General features: G+C 51.2%; 11 protein-coding genes across 11 annotated transcripts; 5 read left to right on the top strand and 6 right to left on the bottom strand.

Annotated features, from left to right (window-relative positions):
* The first annotated feature begins 144 nt into the window (after positions 1-144).
* On the top strand, positions 145-927 carry BJY04DRAFT_31731 (uncharacterized protein). Its single transcript, XM_073720119.1, has 2 exons — positions 145-773; positions 869-927. The coding sequence occupies exon 1, from the start codon at positions 283-285 to the stop codon at positions 682-684; it is 402 nt and encodes a 133-aa protein (XP_073572823.1). The 5' UTR covers positions 145-282; the 3' UTR covers positions 685-773; positions 869-927.
* Positions 928-1,075: 148 nt separating this feature from the next.
* Positions 1,076-3,297, bottom strand: BJY04DRAFT_216726 (N(6)-L-threonylcarbamoyladenine synthase family protein; the record flags this gene model as incomplete). The annotated part of the gene is made up of 2 exons (XM_073715843.1): positions 1,076-3,113; positions 3,182-3,297. The coding sequence occupies 2 exons, from the start codon at positions 3,295-3,297 to the stop codon at positions 1,076-1,078; spliced, it is 2,154 nt and encodes a 717-aa protein (XP_073572822.1).
* A 381-nt stretch (positions 3,298-3,678) lies between these two features.
* BJY04DRAFT_216725 (BTB/POZ domain-containing protein) lies at positions 3,679-4,072 on the top strand (the record flags this gene model as incomplete). Its single annotated transcript, XM_073715842.1, has 2 exons — positions 3,679-3,704; positions 3,754-4,072. The coding sequence occupies 2 exons, from the start codon at positions 3,679-3,681 to the stop codon at positions 4,070-4,072; spliced, it is 345 nt and encodes a 114-aa protein (XP_073572821.1).
* An 890-nt stretch (positions 4,073-4,962) lies between these two features.
* Positions 4,963-6,899, bottom strand: BJY04DRAFT_216724 (glycoside hydrolase superfamily; the record flags this gene model as incomplete). Its single annotated transcript, XM_073715841.1, has 3 exons — positions 4,963-5,834; positions 5,910-6,346; positions 6,400-6,899. The coding sequence occupies 3 exons, from the start codon at positions 6,897-6,899 to the stop codon at positions 4,963-4,965; spliced, it is 1,809 nt and encodes a 602-aa protein (XP_073572820.1).
* Positions 6,900-7,978: 1,079 nt separating this feature from the next.
* On the bottom strand, positions 7,979-12,330 carry BJY04DRAFT_216723 (uncharacterized protein; the record flags this gene model as incomplete). The annotated part of the gene is made up of 11 exons (XM_073715840.1): positions 7,979-8,178; positions 8,232-8,337; positions 8,409-8,942; positions 8,996-9,225; positions 9,277-9,622; positions 9,673-9,813; positions 9,886-10,020; positions 10,067-10,081; positions 10,139-10,345; positions 11,603-12,241; positions 12,307-12,330. The coding sequence occupies 11 exons, from the start codon at positions 12,328-12,330 to the stop codon at positions 7,979-7,981; spliced, it is 2,577 nt and encodes an 858-aa protein (XP_073572819.1).
* An 885-nt stretch (positions 12,331-13,215) lies between these two features.
* On the bottom strand, positions 13,216-16,444 carry BJY04DRAFT_216722 (uncharacterized protein; the record flags this gene model as incomplete). Its single annotated transcript, XM_073715839.1, has 16 exons — positions 13,216-13,419; positions 13,475-13,533; positions 13,594-13,701; positions 13,751-13,939; positions 13,994-14,170; positions 14,226-14,428; positions 14,481-14,766; positions 14,815-14,853; positions 14,904-14,945; positions 15,000-15,035; positions 15,088-15,319; positions 15,372-15,644; positions 15,699-15,770; positions 15,820-15,859; positions 15,907-16,026; positions 16,089-16,444. 16 exons carry the CDS (start codon positions 16,442-16,444, stop codon positions 13,216-13,218), a joined length of 2,436 nt encoding a protein of 811 aa, XP_073572818.1.
* Positions 16,445-17,315: 871 nt separating this feature from the next.
* Positions 17,316-17,867, top strand: BJY04DRAFT_216721 (uncharacterized protein; the record flags this gene model as incomplete). The annotated part of the gene is made up of 1 exon (XM_073715838.1): positions 17,316-17,867. One exon carries the CDS (start codon positions 17,316-17,318, stop codon positions 17,865-17,867), a length of 552 nt encoding a protein of 183 aa, XP_073572817.1.
* A 643-nt stretch (positions 17,868-18,510) lies between these two features.
* On the top strand, positions 18,511-19,245 carry BJY04DRAFT_216719 (uncharacterized protein; the record flags this gene model as incomplete). The annotated part of the gene is made up of 1 exon (XM_073715837.1): positions 18,511-19,245. The coding sequence occupies one exon, from the start codon at positions 18,511-18,513 to the stop codon at positions 19,243-19,245; it is 735 nt and encodes a 244-aa protein (XP_073572816.1).
* A 642-nt stretch (positions 19,246-19,887) lies between these two features.
* BJY04DRAFT_216718 (ankyrin repeat domain-containing protein) lies at positions 19,888-22,292 on the top strand (the record flags this gene model as incomplete). Its single annotated transcript, XM_073715836.1, has 2 exons — positions 19,888-20,043; positions 20,106-22,292. The coding sequence occupies 2 exons, from the start codon at positions 19,888-19,890 to the stop codon at positions 22,290-22,292; spliced, it is 2,343 nt and encodes a 780-aa protein (XP_073572815.1).
* Positions 22,293-22,595: 303 nt separating this feature from the next.
* On the bottom strand, positions 22,596-23,534 carry BJY04DRAFT_185532 (uncharacterized protein). Its single transcript, XM_073710786.1, has 2 exons — positions 23,053-23,534; positions 22,596-22,964 (listed from the first exon to the last, which is right to left on the bottom strand). Exon 1 carries the CDS (start codon positions 23,407-23,409, stop codon positions 23,152-23,154), a length of 258 nt encoding a protein of 85 aa, XP_073572814.1. The 5' UTR covers positions 23,410-23,534; the 3' UTR covers positions 22,596-22,964; positions 23,053-23,151.
* Positions 23,535-24,352: 818 nt separating this feature from the next.
* Positions 24,353-25,689, bottom strand: BJY04DRAFT_216716 (Zn(II)2Cys6 transcription factor domain-containing protein; the record flags this gene model as incomplete). The annotated part of the gene is made up of 3 exons (XM_073715835.1): positions 24,353-24,812; positions 24,873-25,567; positions 25,621-25,689. 3 exons carry the CDS (start codon positions 25,687-25,689, stop codon positions 24,353-24,355), a joined length of 1,224 nt encoding a protein of 407 aa, XP_073572813.1.
* Between the last annotated feature and the right edge of the window lie 348 nt (positions 25,690-26,037).

Genomic DNA, 26,037 nt, shown 5'->3' with positions numbered 1-26,037 from the left:
TCTGAAACACGCTTCTCTTCTTCCCTTCCCCTTCCCCAGTGCCCACCTTCTATTTTTGTCCCTGGCTGGTCCAGATATCTTCTGTCTTTTGCCGCTGTTGGGTCATCGTATCTATTATTTACTACAGTCGACGTCGTTGATCGAGGTCTTCTTGTTAATTACTCCGTATTCTTGTCTGTCTGTCCGTCCAAGTCGTGAATAATACTCAACACTCACCACTATCTACACTACTGCTCTGCTCTTCATACCAACTCCACCTCCACCTCCACAACAACAGCCAAAATGATCCGCTCAACAAAACCCAAGCTCGCCCTCTCCATCTCCACCGCAACCTCAACCACCCGCCCCTCCCTCTCTCTAAACATGAACCTCAACCTCAAATCCCCCGGCCTGCAAGTCCACTCCCCGCGGAGTCCCCTGCCACCTTCCTCCCCCGCCACCTCAAAACGCTTCTCAACACTGCAAGTCCCCGCGCCAAACTACAACTACACAAACACCTGCTCGTCAAAATCCATCCTGAAGAAACAGACAGGCTCAACGAGCTCGGGGAAACGAATCCAGTTCCAGGGTGCGCCGACGGTGCATTGTATCACCCCGATTGAGAATGCCGATGCCGAGGCGTATTATGGGAGTTCGAAGCGGTTGAGTAGGGAGGAGAGGAGGTGGATTGTGCGGAATGATTGAGTTGGGTTCGGGTTTCAGGTTTCAAATTTTGAGGGAGGGTCTGGGTTGATGGATTGGCTGAGGGAGTGGGATTAATGCCAGGACGCCGTGTCCGGGTTGGCGCCGGCTCTGTCTGTTTACTTGATTGTCTGGTCTTCTGTGACTGGATACCTATCATTGATATTCGACGAGATGCTAGATGGAGCCGGGCTGCTTCGCTATCCCTGCGTCTCGCTGCATGGAGCGGGTTTGACCAGCAAGGAGGGTGGAAGAAGGAAGGAAGAGAGCAGCGAGATGGTGTATATTCGCGCCTTATGTACTTACGACTGACGACATGATAAGAGATGATATGATACAACCATACTGTGGCAGTTATGGATCCAATCCAACAATTTATTACTATTATACAGTCCTACCACCAATCGTCCTTCTTCCCATCCCCATCCTCTGTTGTTCCCTCCTCTTCTCGTCCCTGTCCCTCCCACTGTCGTATAGCCTGCTCCCTCCTCTCCTGCCTCAACTTCCCCTCCTTCTCATCCCACCCCCACCTATCCTTCGTCCACGGCGTCCTCAGTGGGGGCGGCTGTTTCCCTCCAACCTCGTCTCTCCAGATCTGCTCTCTCTCAAGCTCCTCCCCGCCACTCTGCACCCCCCCACTGACACCACCCTCCCTCGGCCACAAAATATCCGCCCTCTTCGTGACAACCTCTCTCCTCCTCCGGTTGAATTCCCTCCGGAACATCTTCTCCCTCCGGGCCTCCCTCTCCGTCTGATGGAATATCTCGCGCATCCTGATCGCTCTCTTCGCATCCTTGTACGTCGTAGTATTAATAATCTGCGGCCGCGTCACAGCCGGCATAGGCGGGAGCTCAATCGTCTGCTTTCCCCAGCTCTCGTCACCAACACCATCGGTCTCAAGCGACCACTTCTGTAGCGCCTTGACATCAATCTCGCCCCGCCAGCCGGACTCGAACATCTCGATGCCAGCCCACCCGATCATTGCCGCGTTGTCTGTGCATAGCCAGGCGGGTGGCGCGATGATTGTGATATGGTTGTACCCGCGCGCTTGGAGGAATGAGGAGAGCACGGTGGTGAGGTAGTTGTTTGCGCCGACGCCGCCGCTCACGACAAGGGCTTTGATTCTGCGGATGTTCTGCCCGGATGAGGAGAGGGCGTCTAGTGCGATGACGATCCGGGATGCGAGGTGTTCGAAGCAGACGCGCATTGCCTCGCGAGCGAGCAGTCTGCGTTCTTCTAGGCCTGCTGGAGTAGGGGGTTCTTCGGGTTTGGCACTAGGGTCGACGAATCTGTGGATGCCTGGTCCTGTGGCCTCAAAGGGGTCTTTGGGTTCTTCCTTTTTCTTTTTCTCTTCCGCGGGTGGGGCGGGTGGTAATTTGAGTTCTTTTGCCCGCTTGCGTACGATGTTCGTGACGGCTGTTTCGAGGGATGCAAAGCTGAATTCTAATGTTCTTGTTTGTGCGAATGGAACAGTCAGGTACCACCCGTATTTGCTGACCTTTTTTGACGAGTCAATTTCTTCCCCCCTTGTCGTAGGGGCGACGTAGTCTGCGTAGTCCGAGGGACCGTTGGGAAAGGCGAATTGTTCCAGATACTTCCCGTACATGGTATTCCGGCATTTCTCAAGAATCTCGTCTGGAAGAATCATCCGCGCAGCTTTATCTAGCGCCTCTCCCACCGCGATATCCGCCGTCTCCGCAAGGACTTCATGCTTCGTGAGCCCAGTTGAAGAGACGAGCATCGTATGCCCACCCGACGCAAGTAGCGACAGAAACGGGAATTGCGGCTGCGGGCGAGCGAGCCTGGGTTCGTCTCCATCCTCTTCCAATGTCTTTTTATCTGGTCGAAAAAAGGGGTGATCGATCACAGGACGGTACACGTTTGGCTGTGGGTTCGGATTTGCATCTGCATCTGCATCCGCATCCGCATTCGAGATCGAGGCCGAGGTCGAGGTCAAGTTTGCATCACCCTCAGCCGCTGTCTTCGGCTCCTTCAGATGCGCCACAACCGCAGAAACAAGCCTAGGCGTAAGCAAATGCGCCTGCATATGGTGCACCGCCATGAACGGAATCTGCCACGCAACAGCCAAGGCCTTTGCCGTGTCCAACCCCGTAAACAGCGACGAGCGCATCCCCGGCCCGCGGGTGACGGATATGAAGTCTGGCTTGCGCAGGTTCTGCGGGTTCCCGAATTTATCAGGCGCCTCGATCCATAGCGATTGGATGGGATGTGAAGCTTTGGGGTCAGGGCTGGGAAGGAAGGTGATCGCGTTTTGGATGAGCTTCGCGAGGTTCTCTTGGTGCGACTCGAGGGCTTTTATGGGATGGATGCCGCGGTATTCGGTGAGGTTTGCGGTGACATTTTGGCAAAAGTGGATTTTTGCGGTGCCGGTTTTCTGATTTTTCTCGACGAGGGCGACGGAGGTGTCGTCGCTGTTGGGTTGGTTGGTTAGTTGGTACGGTTGTGGGCTGAGGCGGAATGTAGAGGCAAGTGGACAAACCAGGATGTTTCAATGGCTAGGGTGAGAATCCCTCGCCGTCGAGGAAGGGCAGTCCATCGTGAGCTCTGCCAGAGAGGTTTACGATGGAAAGCGATTGTAGGACGTAGGGGGAGCATGAGGCATGAGGAGTGTTGGAGAGAAATTCTTGAGAGGCGGCGGAGTTCCAAGTCACTTCCGCTTCGCCTCACGTGCACGGACCACCTGCTCTCCCTTCTGAACTATGGAGGAGACCGCGTACTCCCTTCTGCTATCTGTTTCATTGCTATTTATTTCATCGAAGCAAGAGAAGCTCCATTCCAATCAATCTAGAAGCCAAGCGAAAGTTGCTATTTTATTATTGCGCGCGCCTAGGATGAAACCAACATGGCATCGATCCTCCTCCAATCGTGCACCAGGCTAGAACTACTTATAATATCAGGTTCGCATTACCATCATCTCATCTTTGTTTCGATTTCTACCTACACATTCTTCCTATATTATCATATATTGCCATCAACATGCCGTCGAAAAACTTGGGTAGAAAGTTTGTAACCCCACAGAAACCCAACGAACAGACTGCTAACGGCATACAGCACCCTCTCCAGTGGAATCATAAGCCTAACCGTCGGAGAAGCCTCAATCCCCTTTGACGCCCACATTGAGCTCCTCTGCGACTGCTCCCCTTACTTCGACCGTCTCCTGCAAGACCGCTACAGCGAGAAGTTCACTCCTGAGATCATCCTCCCGAATGCAGACCCCGATGCCTTCACGAACTTCCTCCGCTGGGCGTATAGTGGCACTATCGCGGACATAGACCCCGTTCTGGCAAACTTCACTGCTATCGTCCGCTTATTCCAAACATGGACTCTCGCTGGGAAGTTTGAAGCCTCTGCTCTGCAAGATCTGGTTTGAGCAAACCAAACCAGCAGCTCCAGAGTTCATTTTTGGGACCCCGCCAAAGTCTCCTCGGGGGTTTACTCCTTTCGGATACGAGGGTCTCACCTTTTTCTCTTCTGCTGGCCAGGGCAACAATGGTAGACAGGAACCAACGGTAAGGCCTTCAATGGTGGGAGCTTTGTGAGGCTGGAAGATCGATATAGAAGGGGGTAGTTTGCGATTCCGTAGGAGTAGCTCGCGGTTACTGATTTGTTCTCTGTGCTACTTCTTTGTACATACGAATGGGAATTGGCAGCAGGTCTGCATTGTATTCAGTCGTGCTTAGTTGCCGACAACCCCCTAGGGCATTATCACAAGAGATGTAGTCAGTTGCAGCGAAGGGCAAGCCGGCAAAGTAGGGACAGCACCACTCACCTCAACCTTTGGCTCCTATGAACTAGCTAATGTCATACTGTTTTCTCTGTGCTGACAATGGAGCTAACTTTCCGGCTCTCTTACATGTTTCTCTCGATGTTATTATGGGCCCCACCGGAATCTCCTGTACATGCCACTCCCATGGACTTTGCGAGACAACTGCACAGCAAGCCCTCCACGTTTTATTCCCATGACAGCTATATCAAACAATTAGGTTCCGCACTACATAATGTCTTCATGGAGGCTGAGCAGTGTCTCCAGCTTATGCGTAATCCCCCAATCACTAGTGACTAGGGACTTGAGTCTGCAGATGATCTATCTTGCATCATAACGCGTATCTAAAATCATATATTATAAAGTATACATGTTGACATCTCTCCCACCCCCACCTCAGTATAACCACAACATTATCATATTCCTATCCCAAAAAAGTGAAAAAAAAAAAAAAATCTATAACAACCCCCTCAAAACCCCCCATCCTCAATCATCCTCTAACAATACGTCGCATTCCGCACAATCGGATGCACAACGCCCTCCTCCAACAAATCCATAAACGACCAATAATCCCTCTGCATGCCCTGCCCATCCACAACAACCGAGGAATTATGCTTGATGTTCCAGAACGCGCCACCCTGCGCATACAACATCCACGCATACCGCTGCGTCTCAAACAGCGCCTGCCGCTCCTCAAACTGGTTGTTGTAAAGAGTCTGCAGCGCCCACTCGCCCACAAAGACAGGGAACTTGCCATCGCCAGATAGCACGGACGCCTGACCGCAGATCGCGCCATTCGCCCACTGGCTGTACACTCCCGAGGCAGCGAAGTAGTAGACGTGCTGGTCGATCACGAGGTTCGTCCCGGCAGGGAAATAAGGCGACCAGTGCTCCTCGCTGAGGAAGTTATCTTGGAGCATGAGCGGGATGCGCTTGTCGACCTTTGCGATGGCGGCGAGGGCCTTGTTGGTGTATTCGACGACGTAGGCGGTGCCGTTGGCTGTGAGGGTGTTGGGGCTGGCGAATTCCTTGGGGTTGTCGCTGGCTTCGTTGATCGGGCTGAGGGTGAATGCCCATGGGTAGCCGGTTTCGACGATGAAGGTGAGCATCTCGTCGATTGCGGAGAGGGAGTAGGCCATGTTGGTGGCGTTGTAGAACCAGCCGTTGTTGCCGACTTTTTCGCCGATGTCGAGGCTGTTGACGCCGCCGGGGAGGGAGTGCAGGCCGACGATGATGCGCATGTTGTACTTTTGGATCGCGTAGAGGGCGATCTTGCGGAGGTGGGCTTTTTGGTTGCCCTGGTAGAGTTGAGAGCCGGGGACGGAGATCCAGGCGGCGTAGGTGGTGGGGATGCGGAGGGTGTTTACGCCTGTTTTTGTTAGTGGATTGGGTTTTATTTCGTGAATACTGTTGCGGGAGAGAAAGATTGGGCTGGTGTACGTACCAACAGACGCAAGCTCGTCGATGTCAGCGGTGGTAACGAAGGTCTCGTAGCGCTCCTCGAGAACAGGGCCGCAGCGATCGCCGAGCATCTCGCAGAAGGTCCACTCGTCTTCGGCATCGGGGGCGTACTGATCCCACCAGTATTGGTTGAAGACGCGCTCCTGCTCGAGCCAGCCGCCAAGGTTCACGCCGTTGGCCTTGAACTTGGTCCAGTCGGTCCATTCGCCGGCGTGAACGGTGGGTGTAGGGATGGCAGAGGCGGTAGCGGTGTAGGTTTTAACGGTGCTGGTGCCGTGGCCGTAGATGGTGGTGGTGACGGTGTGGGCGGGCTTGGTGGTGGGACGGACGCTGTACAGGTCGGTGTTGATGCCGGTGCCAACAGCGGAACCGCCGGCAACTGGAGCGTCGGTGGTGGAGGTGGAAGGAGTGGTCTCAGATCTATGTATGAGGGTTGTTAGAGGGCTCTGTATGAAACGGGGTGTGAAACTTACGATCCGGCAGACTGGGTCTTGGTGCTGATCTCGGTCTTGACGTTTTCGCTGCTGCCGTTACCGTTGCTGTTGCCATTGCTGCCACCGTTGACAGAGGAAACGACCTCGGTGTTGGTGTCGACTTCAGTCTTCGTGATATCGACACCGCTGCCGTTGCCGTTGCCGTTCACAGCGGTGACGGGAGCAGTGGCAGGGACAGTGACAGTAGGGGCGGAGATGGTTTTGGTGATGGTAGCAGTGCTAGTAGCATAGACAGTGGTATGCAGACGAGTAGGCGCGTTGGTCACACCAATAAGGAGCGTGTTGTCGATAGTAATGACAGTATCTTCCTTGAGCTCGACATCAACGATGATTGGGTACTCAATGACGTTCAGTGACAGGTGCAAAACCTCGCCGGTGAAGAGCTCGTTCGAGCAAGTCTCCTCAGACCGACGGGGGATAGCTCCTGCGACAGCGAGGCCGGCTGTGGCAGCAGCGGCTGCGACAGTGGTGAAGCGCATGGTTAGTAAATTCGCAAGGAATGACTGAGGTAAGGGTTCAACGAGGGACTATGGCACAAAAGCCAGGAAACGAGCGCACAGTTTTAAGAAATCAGATCTAGGAACTCATTCAATTTATAGAGACAGAACGTGGTGAAAAAAATCAACAAAATCCCAGCTGAACGGTTCGGAGACGCACGGAAACAACAAGAACCCGACTTGCATCGCCAACATTTCCCTAACGGCCATCCAGAAACTCGGAAAACCCGAATCTAGGCACGACTCGCCAACGGGGTACCATGGACCCGTCGGCTGGCTGCCACATGGCGAGTCGCAGAAGAATGACTTGAACGTATCGGCAAGCTTTGCCATGCTTTGGGATCCACAAACCTTGGAAGTTGAAGAGAAGCTAAGCTTTGGTGCCGGAAGCAATAGCCCTAATGCGGTGTTTCCGCCGGTTGGTTCCTGATTGTGGCATCAAAATGGTTCCTGGTCCCTGGGCCTAGCGATGCTCGATGATGTAGTGGCCCACTTTAATTCAGATTATCCAATGTCCGGAGTATTGCCGGCAAGGCGATTGCAATCTGTTTATTCCTGACCTTTCGGTATAAATGTCAGCTGTAGAAGAAGGCGAAATGAGAGGCCCGCTTGTTGCTGTCAGGCAGATGTCGATCGCTCTTACTATTGCTTTCTCGGTGGAGACTGCCGGTAATTGGTTGTGCGATCGGTTAGCCGACTACACCTGAATCGCTGGCATAAATGAGATCTAACTCTTCGTGCTGCAGATTCATTACTGCCGTCTAATGATTGTGGTGTCAACCTCGGCAGAAACAATCGAATTAGGGTTGTGTGAGCCAATGCCCTGACTCCATACCCGATCCCCCAGTGTAAACGGGGCAGTTTCGATGCTCAAGCGACAAATTTACGCAGTAGATAAGAACTTCGATTTCCATACCTAGTTCCCTGAAACAAATTGTACGGAACTGCATTAGCAGCATGACTGAACCAAACCTTACGACAACAATACTCTCGAAACACGCATGAGACGGACGGCGCCCGCGGGAACCCGCGAGGACCCCTCGCTGATGGGACCATGAATGTTAGACATTAGTATCACCATGCACGGATTGTTCCTGTTTCTTCTCTGAGTCTGGTGCCACGGGAGCAGTATTCGTCCGTTGAAACATTTGTTTGATCGTTTCTTTCCTCTGTGACCAATCCATCTCCTTGAAACCCTTGAAAGCGCTGGCTTGGAACGCAACAATCATGAAAAGCCCCGACACTATGGCGGAGGTTCCGACTGGAGGGGTAGATGGTAAGTGATGGATCACCAATAGGGGGTGTACTACATACATAGGATCGGAAATATCCACCACCCCTGATAAGCAACCTCGTCGCCTTTGTGGGGGAAGCTGCTGATGTTGAGTGCGAAAAGACTGGTCAGGAAAGATAATGGGAGCTGTAGAGATGGAAATCGTCAGTTTATGGCCGAGACACACAGTATAGGCTCGGAAACCACGGGTGCCGTACAAAGACAATAGTAACCATGGGAAAAACCATTATGATCTCAGACTGCCTAGCACTATTCTCAGCCTGACGAGCAGTAGTCTCAGCCTGCTTAGCAGTATTTTCGGCCTGTTGCCGCGCAAACCTCGCCTCGATAAGATTGGCCTGCTTCTGCTTCAAGTCGAGAAGACTGTCTATCGATTGCCGGACAACCTTCGCTTCGTGGATCATCTCCATAATATTGTCTTTCACTTCGGTGGGTGTAGTATATGTAGATAGGGAGTGTGAGGCAAGTTTTGACTTGCAGGCTACCCTCCACACGCGTTCCTGATCTTCTGCTAGATTCTTGAGAATATTGAGCTCGTCGCATATATCTTTGATTTCTTGCAGTAGCTCAGTCTCTTCGGTGATATCCTGATGCTCGTTATCATGCTCTCCTTGACTTTTATCGTCCGTGCTAGCAGCGTTTTTGGTCCGTTCCATCCGGCTGAGTCTCTGATTCTTCGCAGCGTTAACCGATTCTTTAAAACTCTGGTAGAGGGTGGCCTCTTGGTTGCGCTATAACAGCTTAGTGATAGTCTGTTCAAAGACATATAGGCTGCGATACTCACGACTAATCGGATGGAGTTACTGAAGACCTCAAGGGGGGACACTTTGGTTCCATTAACGTCGATACGCCTCCTGTCGAAATAGCCGACAGAAACGCTGAGGATCAACTCAATCATTGATTGGGCTGATACCTCCGAACCTTTGCTCTGGGACCTTAGCGCATCAAGCATGTTCTGCATGAAGCTATTGTCTGATCCGGGAGCTTCCCTGGTCGTACCAATGATGAGGGTTTCTATATTGATGCTAGTGTTAGGTATAAAAGAGTAACTAGGAAGAGACATACTGTCATCTAGACCCCATAGCCACAGCTGATTGACTACGAGGATTTCTGTTGGCGTGTCCGGCGTATGGGCCGCGTTGTTTTCTGGCGCATTGCAATTTGTATCGTGCTTGGTATCATCCCCCTTGACCTGCTGTTTTATTTTTGTGATGTATCTGCTTAGTACCTGATCCTTATCGCGTTCTTCGGTGTTATCAAGGGACGCGTAATAGTATTGGTCCAGGGTCATTGACGTATGTTCAGGTACAATCTCTGGTTGCATATGATTGTCGTTAACCATTCGCTCAGATGATGCCCTGAGTGGATCAACGTCTGGTGGAGGTGGCAGGGTCCAGGATATATAGGGCATCTAAATTAATGGGTTAGTGAGCCTTAAAAGCCAATCACAATATAACATACGTAGAGAGCAACTCTGGCTCCGCGGTATATTCCAGACGAGTTTACCAGCTCATTTGTCGGCTGTTTAAGAGGATCCGTCGCTTTCTTCAAATGTGATTTAGGGGTAAATGTTCCTCTAGCTTCGCTATCTGGCTCTTGCTGCTGGAAACTCACGACATCGAAAAGTTAGCTACTGACTCGAAATCTTGAGGTTACATGGCATGCTTAGCGTACTACGCAATGCGGCTTCATGTAGGCCTTTTTACCCCCAGCTGGTAGTTGAGCCCAGCTTCGACGTAGAAATTCCGCTAGTGGTCGATGCTCTTTGTTTGGTACATTCCTTTCCTGAGATATAGCAACTGTGAGATTCTAGGAAGAATTAGTTTTGAAGCAGCAGCAACTTGGTATAGAGTACCTCAAGAGCTTGTAACTGGACCATGACTATCAGCTGATTTAAATCTTAAGAGAATCTTGGGAAAGCACTAACGTCGTTGATGGGAAGATGGATCCACCTTAGCTCATATTCTCCCGCAGGAACCTGGTGCTCTTCTTCTGCTTCTGGTGTTGAAAGGCCCATTGATTTCGGCTCGATGTGCTGGGAGCGATAGCCTTCGTCGACTCTCCTCCCAAGGTAATCTCGAAGTGATGAAAGGGAGTGGAACTTGGTGTGTTGCATAATCCTTTGGGGGCCATACTAGTATATCAGGTCGAAAACCTCGCGTCGCTTGCACTGAAATTTGGCCCGATTTGTATCATGATAGTGGTCAATGATGGCCCCGTATAGGTTCTTGAAATTGAGCGGATTGCCTCGAAACGTGGGGTGTTCATGGTCAGTTCCGCTGTTTTGGGTCTTCAACACTGGCGGGGGATCACAAAGCAGAGACTCTATGACGGATTCGGTTTCTGTGGACTGTATCTCCCTTCATCTGTCTAGCGTGGGCGAGATCGCGTTCGCTAAGATATCCTCCGTTGGCGAGAAGCCACCAAACTACAGTAGGGAGCTGGTGGTAAACAGCCCAGTGAAGAGCGTTCTTTCCGGCTTTTAGTGCCAACTTGTCTGAATCTTTGGGTTCAATGGTAGGTAATTCGAACATTATCTCAGAGAGTTTATGTAGGCGGACTTCATGGGCGGGAGTATCGACTTGTGCAGCGAGTTCGAGGAGGCGGTTGCCAGCAGCTCCCGGCTCAAGAAAGAAGCTCAGTATTCTCACAGAGGGGGTTTGCTCCATGTAACTGTATAATGATTTCCATAGAAGCTCGTTAATTTGCTTATGGTTTTCAGTGCTCCCCGATGAAGCTAACCCGAGTGGTGTCTTGTGATCAGCTGTCTCCATAAAGCGGTATGCAGAAGACTGTCAGTGGCACTCGTTTGCTTATCATTGTGTGATGGTCCAAGCAGAATTAATACCATGTGCTTCATTAAATCGAGATTGCCGACTTTTGCAGCAACATGTAGAGGAGTTACTCCATCATCGAATGGGGCAGTCACATCGACCTTGGTCTGGAAGAAAAATCTCCCTAACTCGACTGCTGGACATAAAGCGGCTACATGTAACCAATCGCGTTTCTGTGAACCCATATCAAATATGTCTTTGGATTCTAGAAGCCCCATGTGTCCGTTCATAACGGCCCAATGAACGATGGATCGTCTGTGCAATTGAATTTGCTCGGGATGCTCAGGGCCTACTTCGGCTTTCCACTTCATCAGCACCTCTCCTACCTTCCGTGCTTCTGACTGACTGGACTTCAGTAAATTGCTTTGAAGAAGGAGGTATGGACAATACGCTGCATCAAGAAGCAAGCGGAGGATGACTTCAGGGTGATTTTCCTTTGCAGCAGACATCAAAGGCGTGTCACCAGCCAAATCGGTCTGCGCGAGGGCCTTCCTAGTAGCGTTCGGGCTGTCTTAAACTGTATCTCTAGATAGCAAGTTAAGTATAGTGTCACAAACCTTGACATGACCTTTATAGCAGGCTGCGTGTGGAGCATTTTCAACAAACGGAGGAAGCGCGATAACCCTCGCCCCACCTTCAAAGAGTGCTTGAACAACGTCACAGTGACCTTTGCTTGCGGCAATATATAGTGCGTCTTTCCCGTACACATCGCGAGCAGCGATTTCGGCACCTTTAGACAATAAGTAGCCCACAGCCTTCAGCTTCCCTTCATAGCTAGCTCGGATCAATGCAGTCCATTGCAACAAACCCCGCGTATTTAGAAGAGCTGCGTTCATGCGTAGGAGAGCTTCCATGACCTCCGTTTGATCATTCCCGGCTGCATGGTGGAAAGCATTGTGTCCCAATTCATCTTTCTGCGAGGCTAATTCCGCTTTATGACTCAAAAACATCTCCACCATCTCCAGGTGCTCTGAATAGACAGCATCTAGGAAAGGGGTGAGGCTGTCGATTCGATCGACATCGCTAATTGCCTTCTGGCCAAGCGCTTCTTGGCTCTCCAGTATCTTTTTGGCCTCATTGATATCTTTATCTTCCACGGCCTGCGTCAGCTTGGCTGAAAGACTCTTCCCATCCACCCCATTCGATGTCGTCTCGGGTGCATCGTCATGAACCGTCGGGGCATCCGCTAATGCATCCTGCAGGTGCCGCCGTGTCAGCGACTCCGGGTACAAGCACAAGAGACACAAGAGAATAGACTTACAATCGGGGCTTCGTGGTCAGACATTGTACGAGCGAGTCGAGGTTTCAAAAAGTTGTGTGTGAACGATGAAAAACAGCCCAGCAATTGTCAAGAAAGCCAGCTACGGAAAGAATTTCAGGTGGAAGTGGCTCACCTCGGCATGAACCCCTCTTTACCATTTTGCGATCAGCAAGCCAAAAGGCAAACATGCAGGCTGAATGCATAGACACGAACCATACCCATCAAGTTCTTGGATTCAACCAACAGATCATACATATGCACCTAAACTGCGCTACTGCAGCGGGACGGCGCGTGATTAGAGTTCTTGGTGATAGTAATGGATGGCCAGCATTGCGTGAGATTCAATGTAAGCCAATCGTTTCGAGATCTTCGATCAGCCTTGTGTTTTCATGCATCCGAACCCGCCTTGAATCTCCCGTTGTGTTCCGGTAGGAGCGTCTGTGAACTGACGGGCACACACACATGTTAAGGTGTAGTAGATACGAGGCAAAGAAAAAAGCCGGGTGAGTCTGTCGGATACTACTCACAGCGGTGATCTTATAAGCTCGATAAATGATTGTAGCTTGCTGCTGCAGCCCGTTGAGGCTAGATGTCCTGAGCAATGCCTTGCTTACATGCAACGAAGCTGGTGTGCTTCTAGCTCTTACTTGTACAAGGCTGCTGAAGGGTGTCTTACCGTACATAGGCCACGAAATCGATTGTCGTATTGAAATCATGCTATATACTATAGCTGAATGTATGAGGTTCAGGTAGCCGGATCACACTTATTTCACTATCGCTATCCCTATTATACTTAGATAATTCAGATATGGTTTTACATGGAATAATTATACAATCAACGAAAAATGATCACCCAAGTAATTCCATGTTACAATCAACCCATAGCCTGCCTCACAATGCGTATCATGATTATTTATCATCCTCCTCATCTCGAGTCATATTCTCCAAAGCCGTAGTAAGATACTGTTTCCAAACCTTCGTTACAGCCTTTGAGATCTTCGAGACCGGACCCTTGGGTTTCTTTCCCGACTTCTTTCCACTCTCCTCTCCCTCCCAGGCGGTATCATCACATTGGGGATCAAATGAGATGGCATGGAACAGCACGTCAATCAACTGGTACTATTAGTCACGCCCTATAGAGCACGAAGACGTCATATGTGGTGCTCACCCATTTGTCAAATGCCTCCCCAGGAGGCTCGAAACGTGCGAGTATTTCGTCGAGAGGTTCTATCACAGGTGTCAGATGTGATCATAAGCCAGATCAAGCTGGAAATAGTTGAAACCTACCTGTTTCGCAATAAACTATGCCGCGCAGAGACTGATCGCTCTGGACTTTCTGAAGAATTTTGAGTGCACTCGGATCTTTCCCAAACCGCGAAAGGATGAATCGGACAGCTACACTTCCAAGTTAGCTTCTGCAGATACTAGGGGGAAGAGAACAAACCACTACTAGGATATTCAAGCTCATCCAGCGATTCCATACACTCGACCATAGTGTCACGGAAAGACTTATACTCCACATCCGGCTTGCCTCCCCCAATACCAACAAAAACGAGCAGTGGCCGAGTGAACGTATCGTTCTCCATTGCCTCAAAGACGAGCGGCTGTAGTATCTCGTTGGAAAGGCGGCTACCTGCAGAAATCGATGTCTTCTTTGATGCCAAGCTGGTGTTTTTCATACACATACCAAGATCCGACCCCGTCAGGTGTTTGGCTAAAGGAGGTGTTCCTCCTGAAAAGCCGAGATGGACACCCTCGGAGTCAGCGCTCGGTTGAGAGAGCATGGTCGTGAGGCGCGCCATGCGTCTGACGATAGTCGTTTGGTTGTCCATGAGTTCCAGGTTCATCCCTGGTGGGCGGTTATCTTTGAAACAAATTAGTGGATTGGGCGCAGAGAGGATTGATTCATTGGCAATTACCGCAATAGAAAACCGGCTGGTATAAAGCTAAGGAGGCCAGCTTGATGAGTGGGTCACGAGCCGTCAGACCGGTGCTTTCTTTGTATGATAGTTTAGCTGCAGACTCGAGCACCGATTGAACGTGAGCATCCCCGGGCTGGAAGAATGTTTTTAGTTGCCGATCCTGGATGAAGAAGTTTAGATCAGCAGTGATAGTCTGCAAGCTGTATAGGCGTCAGTTTTCAGAATCAATTGGTTTGGCAGGGAAGGTATTACCATTCCTGATAAGTACGCTTTCTCTCTATGGACTCGTTCAGGGGGCGTATCTCCATGGGCAGTTGCGCTGCAGAGTCAGACAGAGATCGTGGAGCTGTATCTGGGCTCTCAGACTGGCAATCATCATCATGGCAGAGTTCTCCAAGGTCTGACGTACGACGCCCCATCCCGTGGGGGTAATCTGTGAGAGGGCGCCATGGGACATCAGCTGCTGACGGCCCTGAGCGGCTGCTGCGGTTCGAAGATGGTGGTTGTGGACGACTCAAACAGCCATCCTGTGTATAGCCTTGAAAGGATTAGCTCATCGTATGAATTTCGGGAGCTCGCGGCTTACTGCGCTGAAGATGGACTACAGAATCATTCCACGGTAACCCTGGTTGTTGATCAGTCATTTTGTTTTGGCCTTGGAAGCTTCATGGTTACCTTGAGCGCTCGAACCCGGTGATATCGGTCTCTCTTGCTGGGCTGTGCTAGGTAAGCATCGTGCAATAACTAGATCAAGGTCTGAGCATAACTCACGGTACTCATCAGGGTTTGAAAGATGGCCCAATGATGCTAGTAAGGTTAGAGAGACAGAAAGGTGGCTATGCTCTGGGAGAAAACGCACGGAATCTTGTTTGTACTGTGGACACTGCTTGTCGACGGATATCATCCAGGTAAACCTGTATAGTCCAATAGTTCTTGTCAAAGGGGCCGCAAAACTTTGGCAAGTCTGAGTGATTTTGATTGAAGCCTTCCTTATCATGTTTGATGGTTGTAGGGTAGCTGCCTTGAGCAGACTCACGAGATACTAAAATATCGTAGTCTCCGGTCAGCTTCCAATCGCCAGGCTCCTCTTCCTGTGTATCCGTGACTAGTAGGTGTTTTAAATAGTGATGTTATGCTTCTTACTTTTGCAGTTTTGCTAGACATGGTTTCGAAGATTGTGATGACCCGAGAGCCAGGAAGCTGGCTAAATATCCTCTCAACCTTCTTCGTCAAGTCTCTCAGATACAGCGCTTCTGGGTCCAGATTATTGACGAGTCGTTGGTTTGGCTGATTCGCGACGATGGGGCGCCAGTGCGAGGTTTTGATGCCCTGGTGCGGCACGCCAAAGAGCATCAACGCGTAGACGCTGAGAAAGTTGTGGCTGTGCTCACGAGATTCAAAAGCTCTGCAGACGGCCTACCGATGTGAGTTATAGGTTACAGCTAGGATGTAAGCAGTATGAGTACGTACATCTCTGACGACGATTCCTCCCAGACTCTGCGCGATGAAGACTATGGGCCTTGGCTCGTAGTTGATCTTGCCCTATGATTCATTAGCCGCGTGCTAACCTCACGGCATGAAGGATACTCACAGACTGAGGGCGCCGGATTAGGTTGATATCTTTCAAGAGGCTATCGGCGATATCATCCATGTCTTGGAATGACGTGCTTCCGACTACAGTAAGACTCGAGCGCCTTTATGATTTCTGGCGAGATCGTCTCTGATCCACATGAACTGGCTGTTTCTGGCTTTCCAGGAGCCGAAAGGATGGCTGCTAAGTCCGCTGATGGCGATAATACTACAAGATTTTAGTTTGCCGTTCTGATCTATTCACTTAGCGACAGGGGACTAATTACTTACTCCATTTTATGCTCCTCGTCACCCTTCACTGAGTTGAGGGGAGTGAACCCCAAGAAGCGTGTGTCAATTGAAATGGTTATACCGTGTTTTGGCACTTCAAAGTTCCATTCCCCAGCCTGAAGCTGGTCGACGGTCTGTGGTAAATCTCTCAGAATCTGCTTGAATCGAAGAGTGGCAACAGTGTGTACATCACGTCCAGGACTAAGAGGGTCGAGACCGACTGCGAATACAGTAGGAAAGGTTTCACATTCCTCCTGATCAAGGACTTCGGAAAGGAGGTTCTCGATGTCCTTGGCCAGATAGTTGGCTGGGAACCCCTGCGCCCGGAACGTCAGGTCTGTCGGTTGAATGGTCATGGCGAAGAAATTACAAATGATATGGCTGTAGTAACATTTGTAGTTGGCATGAGCAATTAGAGAGATCGACTATAACCGACAGTAGGTCAGGATTTCTAGCCGGGGATATATAAGAACGTTACTCTCAGTTTCACTTCCCCAGAAGAACCACAGCCATTCTTCGCAGCAAAAGCAGAACCTATAATTAGAAAGAGCAAGGCTGCCAAATGGGCTAAGCCAGACTCCATGGCCACTGAAGGGGGTTTCTTATGCTGACATGCAGTTGACAATTCACCCTGTCGTACAGTATCACCCACCTCAATGTTTCATCAACTGCGCGTATCCAGTCTCCAGACCTACATCATTCCAGTGTTTTGCTCTGCTCCAGGCTTGACCATCGATTGTAAACTGTGAGGCTCTGTATCTCCTATATTATCCCAAGGCAGAAAGCACTATTATTAGACCCTTGCCGGGGCCACGTTGACCAGGGCATCAAACCTTACCGCTTCGTCACAGCCTCGTCTCAGCCATGAGCTGCGCATCTCCGAAGTCTATCCTTCCACACTATCCATCGCTCTCCAGCCCTGGCATTAGACACTTCTCCCCAGGACCATGCTGGACGAGCACCGTATTCGTCATATATCAAAAGCCAGGATTTCGTTAGCACTGCCAGCTCCAACCCTCTGCGCTTGAAAACCCGGGGCTGTAGGCGTCAGAATGAATCCACCGTTCGCGAGTAGGAGGGGATATTCGCCTTGTCGTTTGAAACCCGAGCCTTCCGCACCCTGACTCCCCGCACCCCCATCTTTTGTCTGACCACTCTTGTCCAAAATTAGTCCTTGTGTACTACGATCAGAAAAGAAGGTTTCGCACTATAAGAAGATCCGACACTATGGTCCTTCAACAGTACCTGCGCCACGATTTGGATGTTTCACGTCTGAATCAAATGCATAAGTATAACTACCGTACGCTGCATAGCCAGATTGTCATACGACGTGTGGTTACGAAGGAGTCAGACCTTCATCTTGTTTGGCACGACAACATTATCCACTTCGAGCCTCTATCCGACTATCCTCTCGAGCACGGCATATGCAGATATCGTATTACCGAGGACAAGATTGTGTCTGAAGACGCCCGGGGATTCTTTCTTCCTTACGTTAAATTGGTATGCACAAAGATCGACTTAAAGATTGCGCATGACTACAAGCTGATGTCGCCAGAGGTTGATTGGGAGAAATGGACCGCATTCAGCGCTGCCGTCCTATCACCCATCGACTGGGAGCAGCTCAGCGATGTCAACCCCCGTTATCTCTACGGCGAGATTAGACTCGCACGACTGAATGTCATCGATCTTGGGGCCTTTGGCTCTTTTCGCTCTAGTGGTTGTTTCACGGTCCGCATTGGCATTGTTCAACATCCGATATGCTCTGAGAGAACGGAATAAGTCGATCAGAAAATACCCGCTGGTTGTCTCTAGCGAGAGGATCAGAGAACACTAATAGCACGCGATGCGCTCACCCCGGTTAGGTTGGCTAAGATAGTAGTGTCTAGGCAGGACTAGGGCGACGCTATGAAATGAACCTCCCTGACGCGCGACGAACCTTGGCTCAGCAACAACGCATGAAAACGCGTTCGCGACACCACGCTTGATTTCAAGATGTTATTCCTCCCTTTACTCTTAGTGGCACAATGCCAGTTGTCGTTGGGATATATCATACATGATCCAGGCACCGACTGCTCACCGAAGCCATGGCTTCAGCCAATTCGATATTCCTCGGATCAGACATTGTGTCAGTGATATTCCACAGTTCTTAATCAGGCTCTAACCGTGGTAGAACCGCTACCTACGCCGAGTCCGAAAAGAATGTCACCACAATTGCAGCTCTCCACCCGGTTGAGGGATCCTCGCCTTTAACCGAGTACCGTGAATTCATGACCCAGTTGCGCATGGAATTTGTGGAGGATTACTATGACAGAAACCACCCAGATATTGCTAATGCAATCAAAACCCACGATGAGACACTGAAGCACGACCACGTCTGACCCCCAAAGGCTTCAACGACCCGCTGATACGGGGTATGGGTAATATGGGCCCTCAGCACGTATCCCTCCTGAAGGCTTTCACCAAAGCATTCCAATCCCTAAAGGACACCGTCGAGAGGGGATACAATATAACGATATCCTCTGCTGTGATTATACAACCTGAATTTCTGGATCGATTCTTCGAACCTATGGTGTTGAAAGCTGCCATGGATGCAGGGATCAGGCCTATAGGCTCACTGGTTACGTCAAGAAAGTTGGTTTACGAAGATTTTGTGACGTCGCTGTATTGGAAAAATCATTCCGGTAATGGAGGGAAGAAGCCGAGTCTGCTATTCTTTAATCAGGGTTGGGGGTGGTTAGAGATTATGACTGCGGGCCGGGATGGGTGGGAGTTCTATCCCGTTGATCATCTTGGGTGTCAGTGGGTCACCTCAATGCTTGTAGAGAGACTGCTTGAGAGGAGTTTGGTGTTAAAAGAGGACGTTGAGAGGGGTGCGGATGAGTCGATGCTTGCGAAGATCATACTGCGCGCACGAACCAGCTTGTTGGACAACATGGAGAGTCCGACGGAGGCAGCAAACGACCAAGACGACCAAGCACGAGTGCTCGAGTGGCCTCTCGATCTAGATGGCTGGCTGGTCAGCGAAGAAAGGGAGCAAGTCAATCTACACTGGAACGATATCGACGCCGTGAATACAGGTTATGTGGACGAGCTAGCCAGGTCCCTAGGCAAGGCTTTTCGTGTCCTCAAGAGTCAGTGTGTGAGCCCGCATCTTTGAGGGATTTCGATGCGGTGGTGATTCTCGGAACATCATGTGATAGATCTCTTCTTATTAGATCTATAGAGCAAGTTTTCGGGGAGGAGATACAGATGTTTAGTGGTTTCTCGCCTAGCGATCTTATGGCAGCTAACATTGGTGCTCGGGTTGCGATGCGGGAAGTACAGGGGGTGTGTGCGAAGGAGAATGGGCATGATGAGTTGTGATATTAGACAAGTCTGGGGTTGAAGCAAGAATGTTTTGTTTTATTTTTGCGGTGGTAGTCTAGGACTATATATAGACTATATATATCCACTTAGGGCTTCATGGATATCGCGCCTCAACTCAACAAACAGCGCCACACTCTAGCAAAGATCAACCCATATACTCACAAGAATCCCAATAAGATAAAAGACAAAGCTACATTACAAGAACAAAAAAAGCCATCAACCGTCACACAAACCCCCCCGATCGGCGCAGCTCACCCTGTTTCAGCCGCGGCACGCTAAAGCGGCAGCAGCCAATCGCTTGCGCATTCTGCAAGCTCAAGCTCCAGCTCAAGCTCCAGCTGATCGTTCGCATTTCGCCGCGTCTCACTCTCCAAACTACGATCCATCGCGTCTAATCCGCAGGCGGACTTAGACTCCATAAAGAGTAAACAGAATGGCCGCTAGAAACCGTCACTTGTCCGATCGCGCTATCGGCGACCGAGCGGAAGTTATCACCACCCATGTTGACGTTGAGTCCGGATCAGCATCAATCGTCGAAGTCGACACGAATTTGAACACGACGAACGGGGATTCCCATGGGGAGTCGGGGGTAAGTTGTGCTCTTTTCCATATCAGAGCAAATAAAGAAAGCCAACGACTAACGCTGACTAGAAACAACCCATAACTCAGCTCAACATCCAACTCCACCAAGCCGTCTCGCAGGGAAATCTAGAAGAGCTGACGAGACTCCTCTCCCTCGGCGCAGAAGTCAACAGCGCCGACGAGAAGAATGGTGAGACGGCGCTGCATAAAGCGTGCTCTAGCAATCTGGGCCCAACTTCCGAGATTATAGCCGATGCGCTTTTACAACACGGCGCAGAGCCAAACCTTCGGACCTTTCTAGGGGACACGCCGCTTCTTCTTGCTTGTTTGGCCGGCGAAGAATCTCCAATCCAAAGACTCATGCGAGCAGGCGCGGATGTGCGCGCCGCGCATAATAATGGGGATACGCCGTTGCATATTGTGTCTCGACAGGGTAAGATATCTATGATGGGGGTATTGTTCGGCGGAGGAGCGAGGGTGGATGAGAAGAATAATGCTGGGCGGACGGCGTTGCATGAAGTTGCCATTGCAGGTGGGGAGGGGGCAGGAGATGCAGCGAAGCTCCTGCTACAGTCTCTGGCGTTTGTTGACGAGACTGACCACTGGGGGAATACGCCGATGCATTTGTCGGGTTTTGGCAAGAGTGTCGCGGTTATGCAGGCGCTGTTGGAGTATGATGCGGATGTTAATAGCAGGAATAGCTATGGGGAGACGCCGCTGCACGAGGCTTGTCGGTTGGATTTCCGGGAGGGAGTTGAGTTTTTGCTGAAGAATGGTGCTGATGTGAACCTGGCGGATGTTAATGGCGTCACGCCAGAGAAGGTCGCGATGGGGCGGAGGCTTGGTGGGATTGTGCGGTTGATCAACCAGTGTGCTGCGTCGTCGGATTCAGTATCGGATGAGAAGGGCCCCGATGAAGATGGTGATGAGCCCGAGTCTCCGAAGCGATATGAGATCGAACGTCCTACACAACAAGAGCCGGAGAGCCCTGCAACAGAGAAGCGATCGATCGAGCCACATACCGACGGCCAGTTATCGAATACAGCTGATTTCCCTCAAATCTCAGATCTGGTCTGGGCCGGCATCCGGCGCGACAACGGCGACGGCTTTACCCTAGCCACCTACAACAAACACGACATCAGCTTCGACGCCAAACTCGAATCAATACGGCCATGCGTACACGAAGGAACAGACATGCACGAGATACAGCTGCTCGTCAACTTCATGAGACCATACTCAATGGACTATCGCATTCGCTACGCAGAAGTCAACGTTCTGCTGCACCCCAAGGACGAAACAAATGCACCCCACCTCCGCGGGATCATGCCGCAGGCTGACCGGGTCGAAGTCTCTGACCAGGAAATCACATCAGGGAAAACACTAAAGGTCGGCGCAGCGGGAAACGGCGGGCCGTCAAGCGTCAATATCAGTATGGAGGGATCCAAGAGCCGGACGTCGACTTTCAAAGGCGTACGGATCATCCACGGCGCTATCAAGGACCGGATGCACGCTTGCTGGCGGATGTACGAAGAACCAGGGAGTAAGAGCGGATTGCCGGAGATAGTCCGGCTCCTCATGCTCGTCCGCTGCGACGGGGAGTTTCAACTCCGCCTTAACCTCTCCGTCAAGGCGTGCCACTCCTTTACGTTCGGCATCCCTCGCACACTGACAGCACCAGCTGGCCCTACCTACAGCATTCCAGATTTACCCACCATAGCAAACATGGAACAAGCATCTCGGCTAAAACAGATGCTCGACGTCGCAGACCGCGCAGCAACCGTCGTCGAAGAAGCAAGTACCTTCGAAACCCGCTTCGCGCACGCAATCCGCAACCATGCAAAGAAGGATCTCATCATGCAAGCCGGTATGAAGGAAAGCTATCTGCAGGAATGGACGGATATCCTCGACGCATCGAAGCTTTCAGACTTTACAGTTCTACGAGATAAGCTCGTTGAGATGGCTGAGAAGGAAGCGCCCCGGCGGGTTCGCGAGCACATCGTATACGACCGGACTGAGCGGAGATGGTCGCCTTTGGATGAGGATATACCCTATCGAGATCTACCTTATCGGCGTGAGAGGGAGAGATCGAGAGGGAAGAGGCGGGGGTATTCGTATGTGCCGGATCGGATTGAGATTCGCGGTCCTTCGCCGGATCGGCTTGCACGGGTAGAAGGGTATGAGTACCGCCGATCTCGGAATGCGCTGCATGGGTTCTCGGCTGTTGGGCCTGGGTATCATGTGTCGAGGTTGGCTTAGAAGTGTTTGGAAACGCTTGGCCTGGAAATGTATGAACGTCATAGGGAGGGTCTTGTCGGGCAGCTCACCACGAAAGTGGATTATGAAGGCAGCTGGAATATCCCTGGACAAGGAGGACTCAGCCCGAAATAGCTTAGGCATCTTTGGAAGCGTGTGGCTGCTGTGACTGTTGTACATTTACGATCGATGCAACTGCTATCATGTGGTATAGATAGTAAGATAACAAATGAATAATGGGATGTAAAGTTTAAACACCGACTAGATCTTCTCATCGTTCATCCTCGAATATCAAGCCCTCCGCTGATCTAGATATCGACTGCTGATCGTGTACCGGCCATCGGATCCTTGCACTCAGGAGTAAACTACCTCGCCACCATAGCCTTGAAGCAGCCGGTCACAGTCTGTGTGATTAAGATTGTTTGGCCGTTGAGCAATAGTGCGGCTCGCCTGCGCAGCTCGCTTGCAATTTATGTATAAGCAATGACCCTGTCACCCAGAACCCAAGATCCAATGCGGGTTGTGCCTTTTTGGACACCCAAATAGTAACCATCACCGAGGGCCCCGGTAAGGTATCGCAGCAGTAACAAAATATGATCTCGAGTGATGCACACAGTCACTGCCCGCGGTAGACGAGGGATGATCCGCACGATGAATGAAGGGCCATCGAAACTGCTGCGGATTGGAGTCAGTAACTGATATCACAGCAGCAAGCACAAGCCAACACTCCGCACCCTCCACCTGGAGCAGTGTGGAAACTCACCTATACTGTCATGTTCAGTGTATTGCTGACAAACTGATTTTCCCCCTCGTCTGAGGTTACCCCTAGGGTAATCGTTTTATTCAATCCAACTTCCGTCTCTCAACAAACACTATCCTCCTCCCTTCCTCTTGTATTCATATGCATCCCCCTTCCACCCCATCCATCCCTCCCAACCTGCAGACGAAGCATTTCAAAGTTCCTTTCCCGAACACCACGCATATACCGCCGCTGCTCATCAAAATATTGATTCACGAGATCCCTCTTCGGCGGCTTGACGATGCTGTATATCGCACTTGCGCCGGCAACGGCAGCGAGAAGACCGAGGAGGATGAAGAAGATGATCCAAAATTTAGACATCGTTGAGGTCTTGAGAGGTCCCTAAGGGGGTTGAAGCGTGGTAGTCCTGAGTCATGAGAGAGGCCCGATATGGTCCTCCGGATGATATTGTGTGGTTGTTCTGCAACTGTGGTTGTAGTTCTGAGTTCTTCATAGTTCCATCCTGGGTTCTCAACGATATTTATACTCCCAGTCGAACCGCGATCCGGAATACGGTGTGCTCGATAGTCATACGACTTCTTCGACAGCCTTTGGCCTAATTCATCTGCCCTAGATCTCAGCAATTACAGTTTTGTAGGTAGATCTCCATCATCAGCCTCAGTCCAGTGAATAGTTGTTCCTGGATCCGGATGAGGCGTTTAACCGCTAGTATAATGCGCCAGCCTTGGCAATAATGACCAACCAATAGTACTGTACAGTCTATACGAAATACGGTACGCTAAGCCTAAATGAGTGGTCAGCCAAGGGAGACTAGAACTTGCCCAGCATGCCCAGTCTGTCCTGTGTCCAGTGCTGGCCTTTATATCATCTGTATCTATGCCCGGCGTGGCACTGCCTGGATTGCGGAGTTGTTTGTTGGTGTCTGTGTCTTGAGGTCCTAGCTTTTTATGATCTCACTCGATGGCATTGACCGAGCGCAAGGGATAGATTAATGCGCAGACATACTCAGCGAATAGCGACAACACGTTGACGAGGCCGGATACGAAGAAGATATTATGCTCATTTCCATATAGGTATGATCTCATAGGATATCGCTGACGGACCGACTTAGTCTGAGCGTAGGAATTAAAGCAGCAGATAGGTAGCAAGATTAATTACATCCATGGCAGAACCTCCAACCTGACAGCACAAATACTCAACCACACCGTAACTCCAGACCATTACCCCCCCTACCCTTTCTAAAAGACGCCCGAGATAGAACAGAAACCCAAGACAGCTAAGCTGCATCCCGCCCCGGTCCATCTCACGTAGAAATCATACATGCACTACCCCCCGTAGCAGGACAGCTCGCCAGCGCCGCCTCAACAACACCGATTAATCCCTCCGGGACAGCCTCCTCGTACTTCCCCGTCAAGAGCTGGCGGACAAGGAGCAGACCAAGGTCGCTGAATATCCAGACGTCGCCTGTACCGAGATGCAACCACACCGCATACGGTAGGAAGATCAACCTCGCAATCAAGTCTCCTTGTTTAAGGAGCTCGATAAACGGCTGTGGAACGATGACCGGCCAGAGAAGCATAGAGTCGTGTCCGGCTTGCAGGGGGAAGGAGTCGCTGATGATTGGCTCTAGGGAGAGGCGTGCCTGTGTGTATGCGTCGAGCCGAGATTGGGAGATTGGGTGGGGGGAAATGTGGAGGAGACGGTCGACTTGGTCGAGGACTACGGCTGCGAGGTCTCGAATGCAGGAGCCGATGCGGGAGAGTCTGGGGTAAAACGTTAGCCAGTCAGTCTAGAAAATAGGAAGGGATCGGGAACGAACTAACCTCTTCTGCCATTTCTTGGGCATCGCTTGCTCTCCCGCTGGTGTCCCGGAGTTGTCTTCCCACGGGAGGGCGGAGGCGGTCTTTGCGGATGCGTGGAGGAGCATGCATCCGCGGAGGAGCTCGCGCACTTGGATGATTTCCGAGAGCGGGTCGCGGAGTTCAGGCTTGGCGAGGACTTTTTGCTGGCCGAGGAATCCGAGCAGGATGAATGTTGAGCAGACGAAGGCGGGCTTGATCATGGAGTTGGAGATGCCGATGATGACGTTGCGGAGCTCGGCACTGGCGGTGCTGTTGTACCGCAGGGCGACCTTGCCCCAGGAGTGTCGCTGGCTGGGTTGGAGGTGGGCGAGATGGAGGGCGGATAGCGCTAGTAGGCTGTCGAGGACGAATGTGTGGGCGATGGCGATACTGGGGAGCGTGGTCTGCCATCTGTAGAGGGATGTTTGGTCGCCATCCTTGGTGAGTGATTTGCAGGTGACGGTTGAGTAGTGGTGAAGGAGGCGCGAGTCGAGGAGGCGTGAGGTGGTTGTGAATGGTTTCTCGACCTCGGGGTGTATGAGAGTGAGGTCTGGATCGGAGTGTTTGATGGAGAGTTTATGACGCGAGGCGTCCTTGGGGCCCTTCTGGATCCGGGCGTAGCTGCACTCCAGCTGGCGGGTGGCGCAGAAGGTGCACTTTGGCAGGCCCTCGTCGCACTGAAGGGTGTTAACAGATCCACAGTAAGCGAGCGTTAAGCTAGCAAACTCACCTTGATGTGTCGGACCTTGCATGATTGGCACCCGTTGCGAGACTTGCGGTGGTGTCGTCGTGGGGACATAATGACTGGGATGAAGTGAGTGTCGGGTGACTCTGAGACAGAAAAGAGGGAATCAGAGGGGGAGAAATACGAAAGCAGGCGTAATTCTCCGTGGATGATGATCTTGAACGGTGGGGGCCGAAGGAATGATAGTTAACCCTAGCAGTGCCTTGGCTCGGAGACCCCGATTGGAGTTGCTTGCACCATTCCCTGAAGAACAAGGCAGATCTCAAGATTAAGCAAAATTAAGACCCTAGTCCATGCCATCTCAATCTCGTTGCCGCGATCTCCTGAGATTTACTGGACTCCTGCAGTGATTTGGAATTGTCGATGCCCATGTGGCCGCTGATCTCTCTCCACGTGCTTGGG

The sequence above is a fragment of the Aspergillus karnatakaensis genome (genome assembly GCF_047715665.1).
Source record: "Aspergillus karnatakaensis strain CBS 102800 unplaced genomic scaffold BJY04scaffold_16, whole genome shotgun sequence".
Lineage (NCBI taxonomy): Eukaryota > Fungi > Ascomycota > Eurotiomycetes > Eurotiales > Aspergillaceae > Aspergillus > Aspergillus karnatakaensis.
The sequence above is the reverse complement of the archived record's forward strand: the minus strand, read 5'-3'. Positions and strand labels throughout refer to the sequence as shown.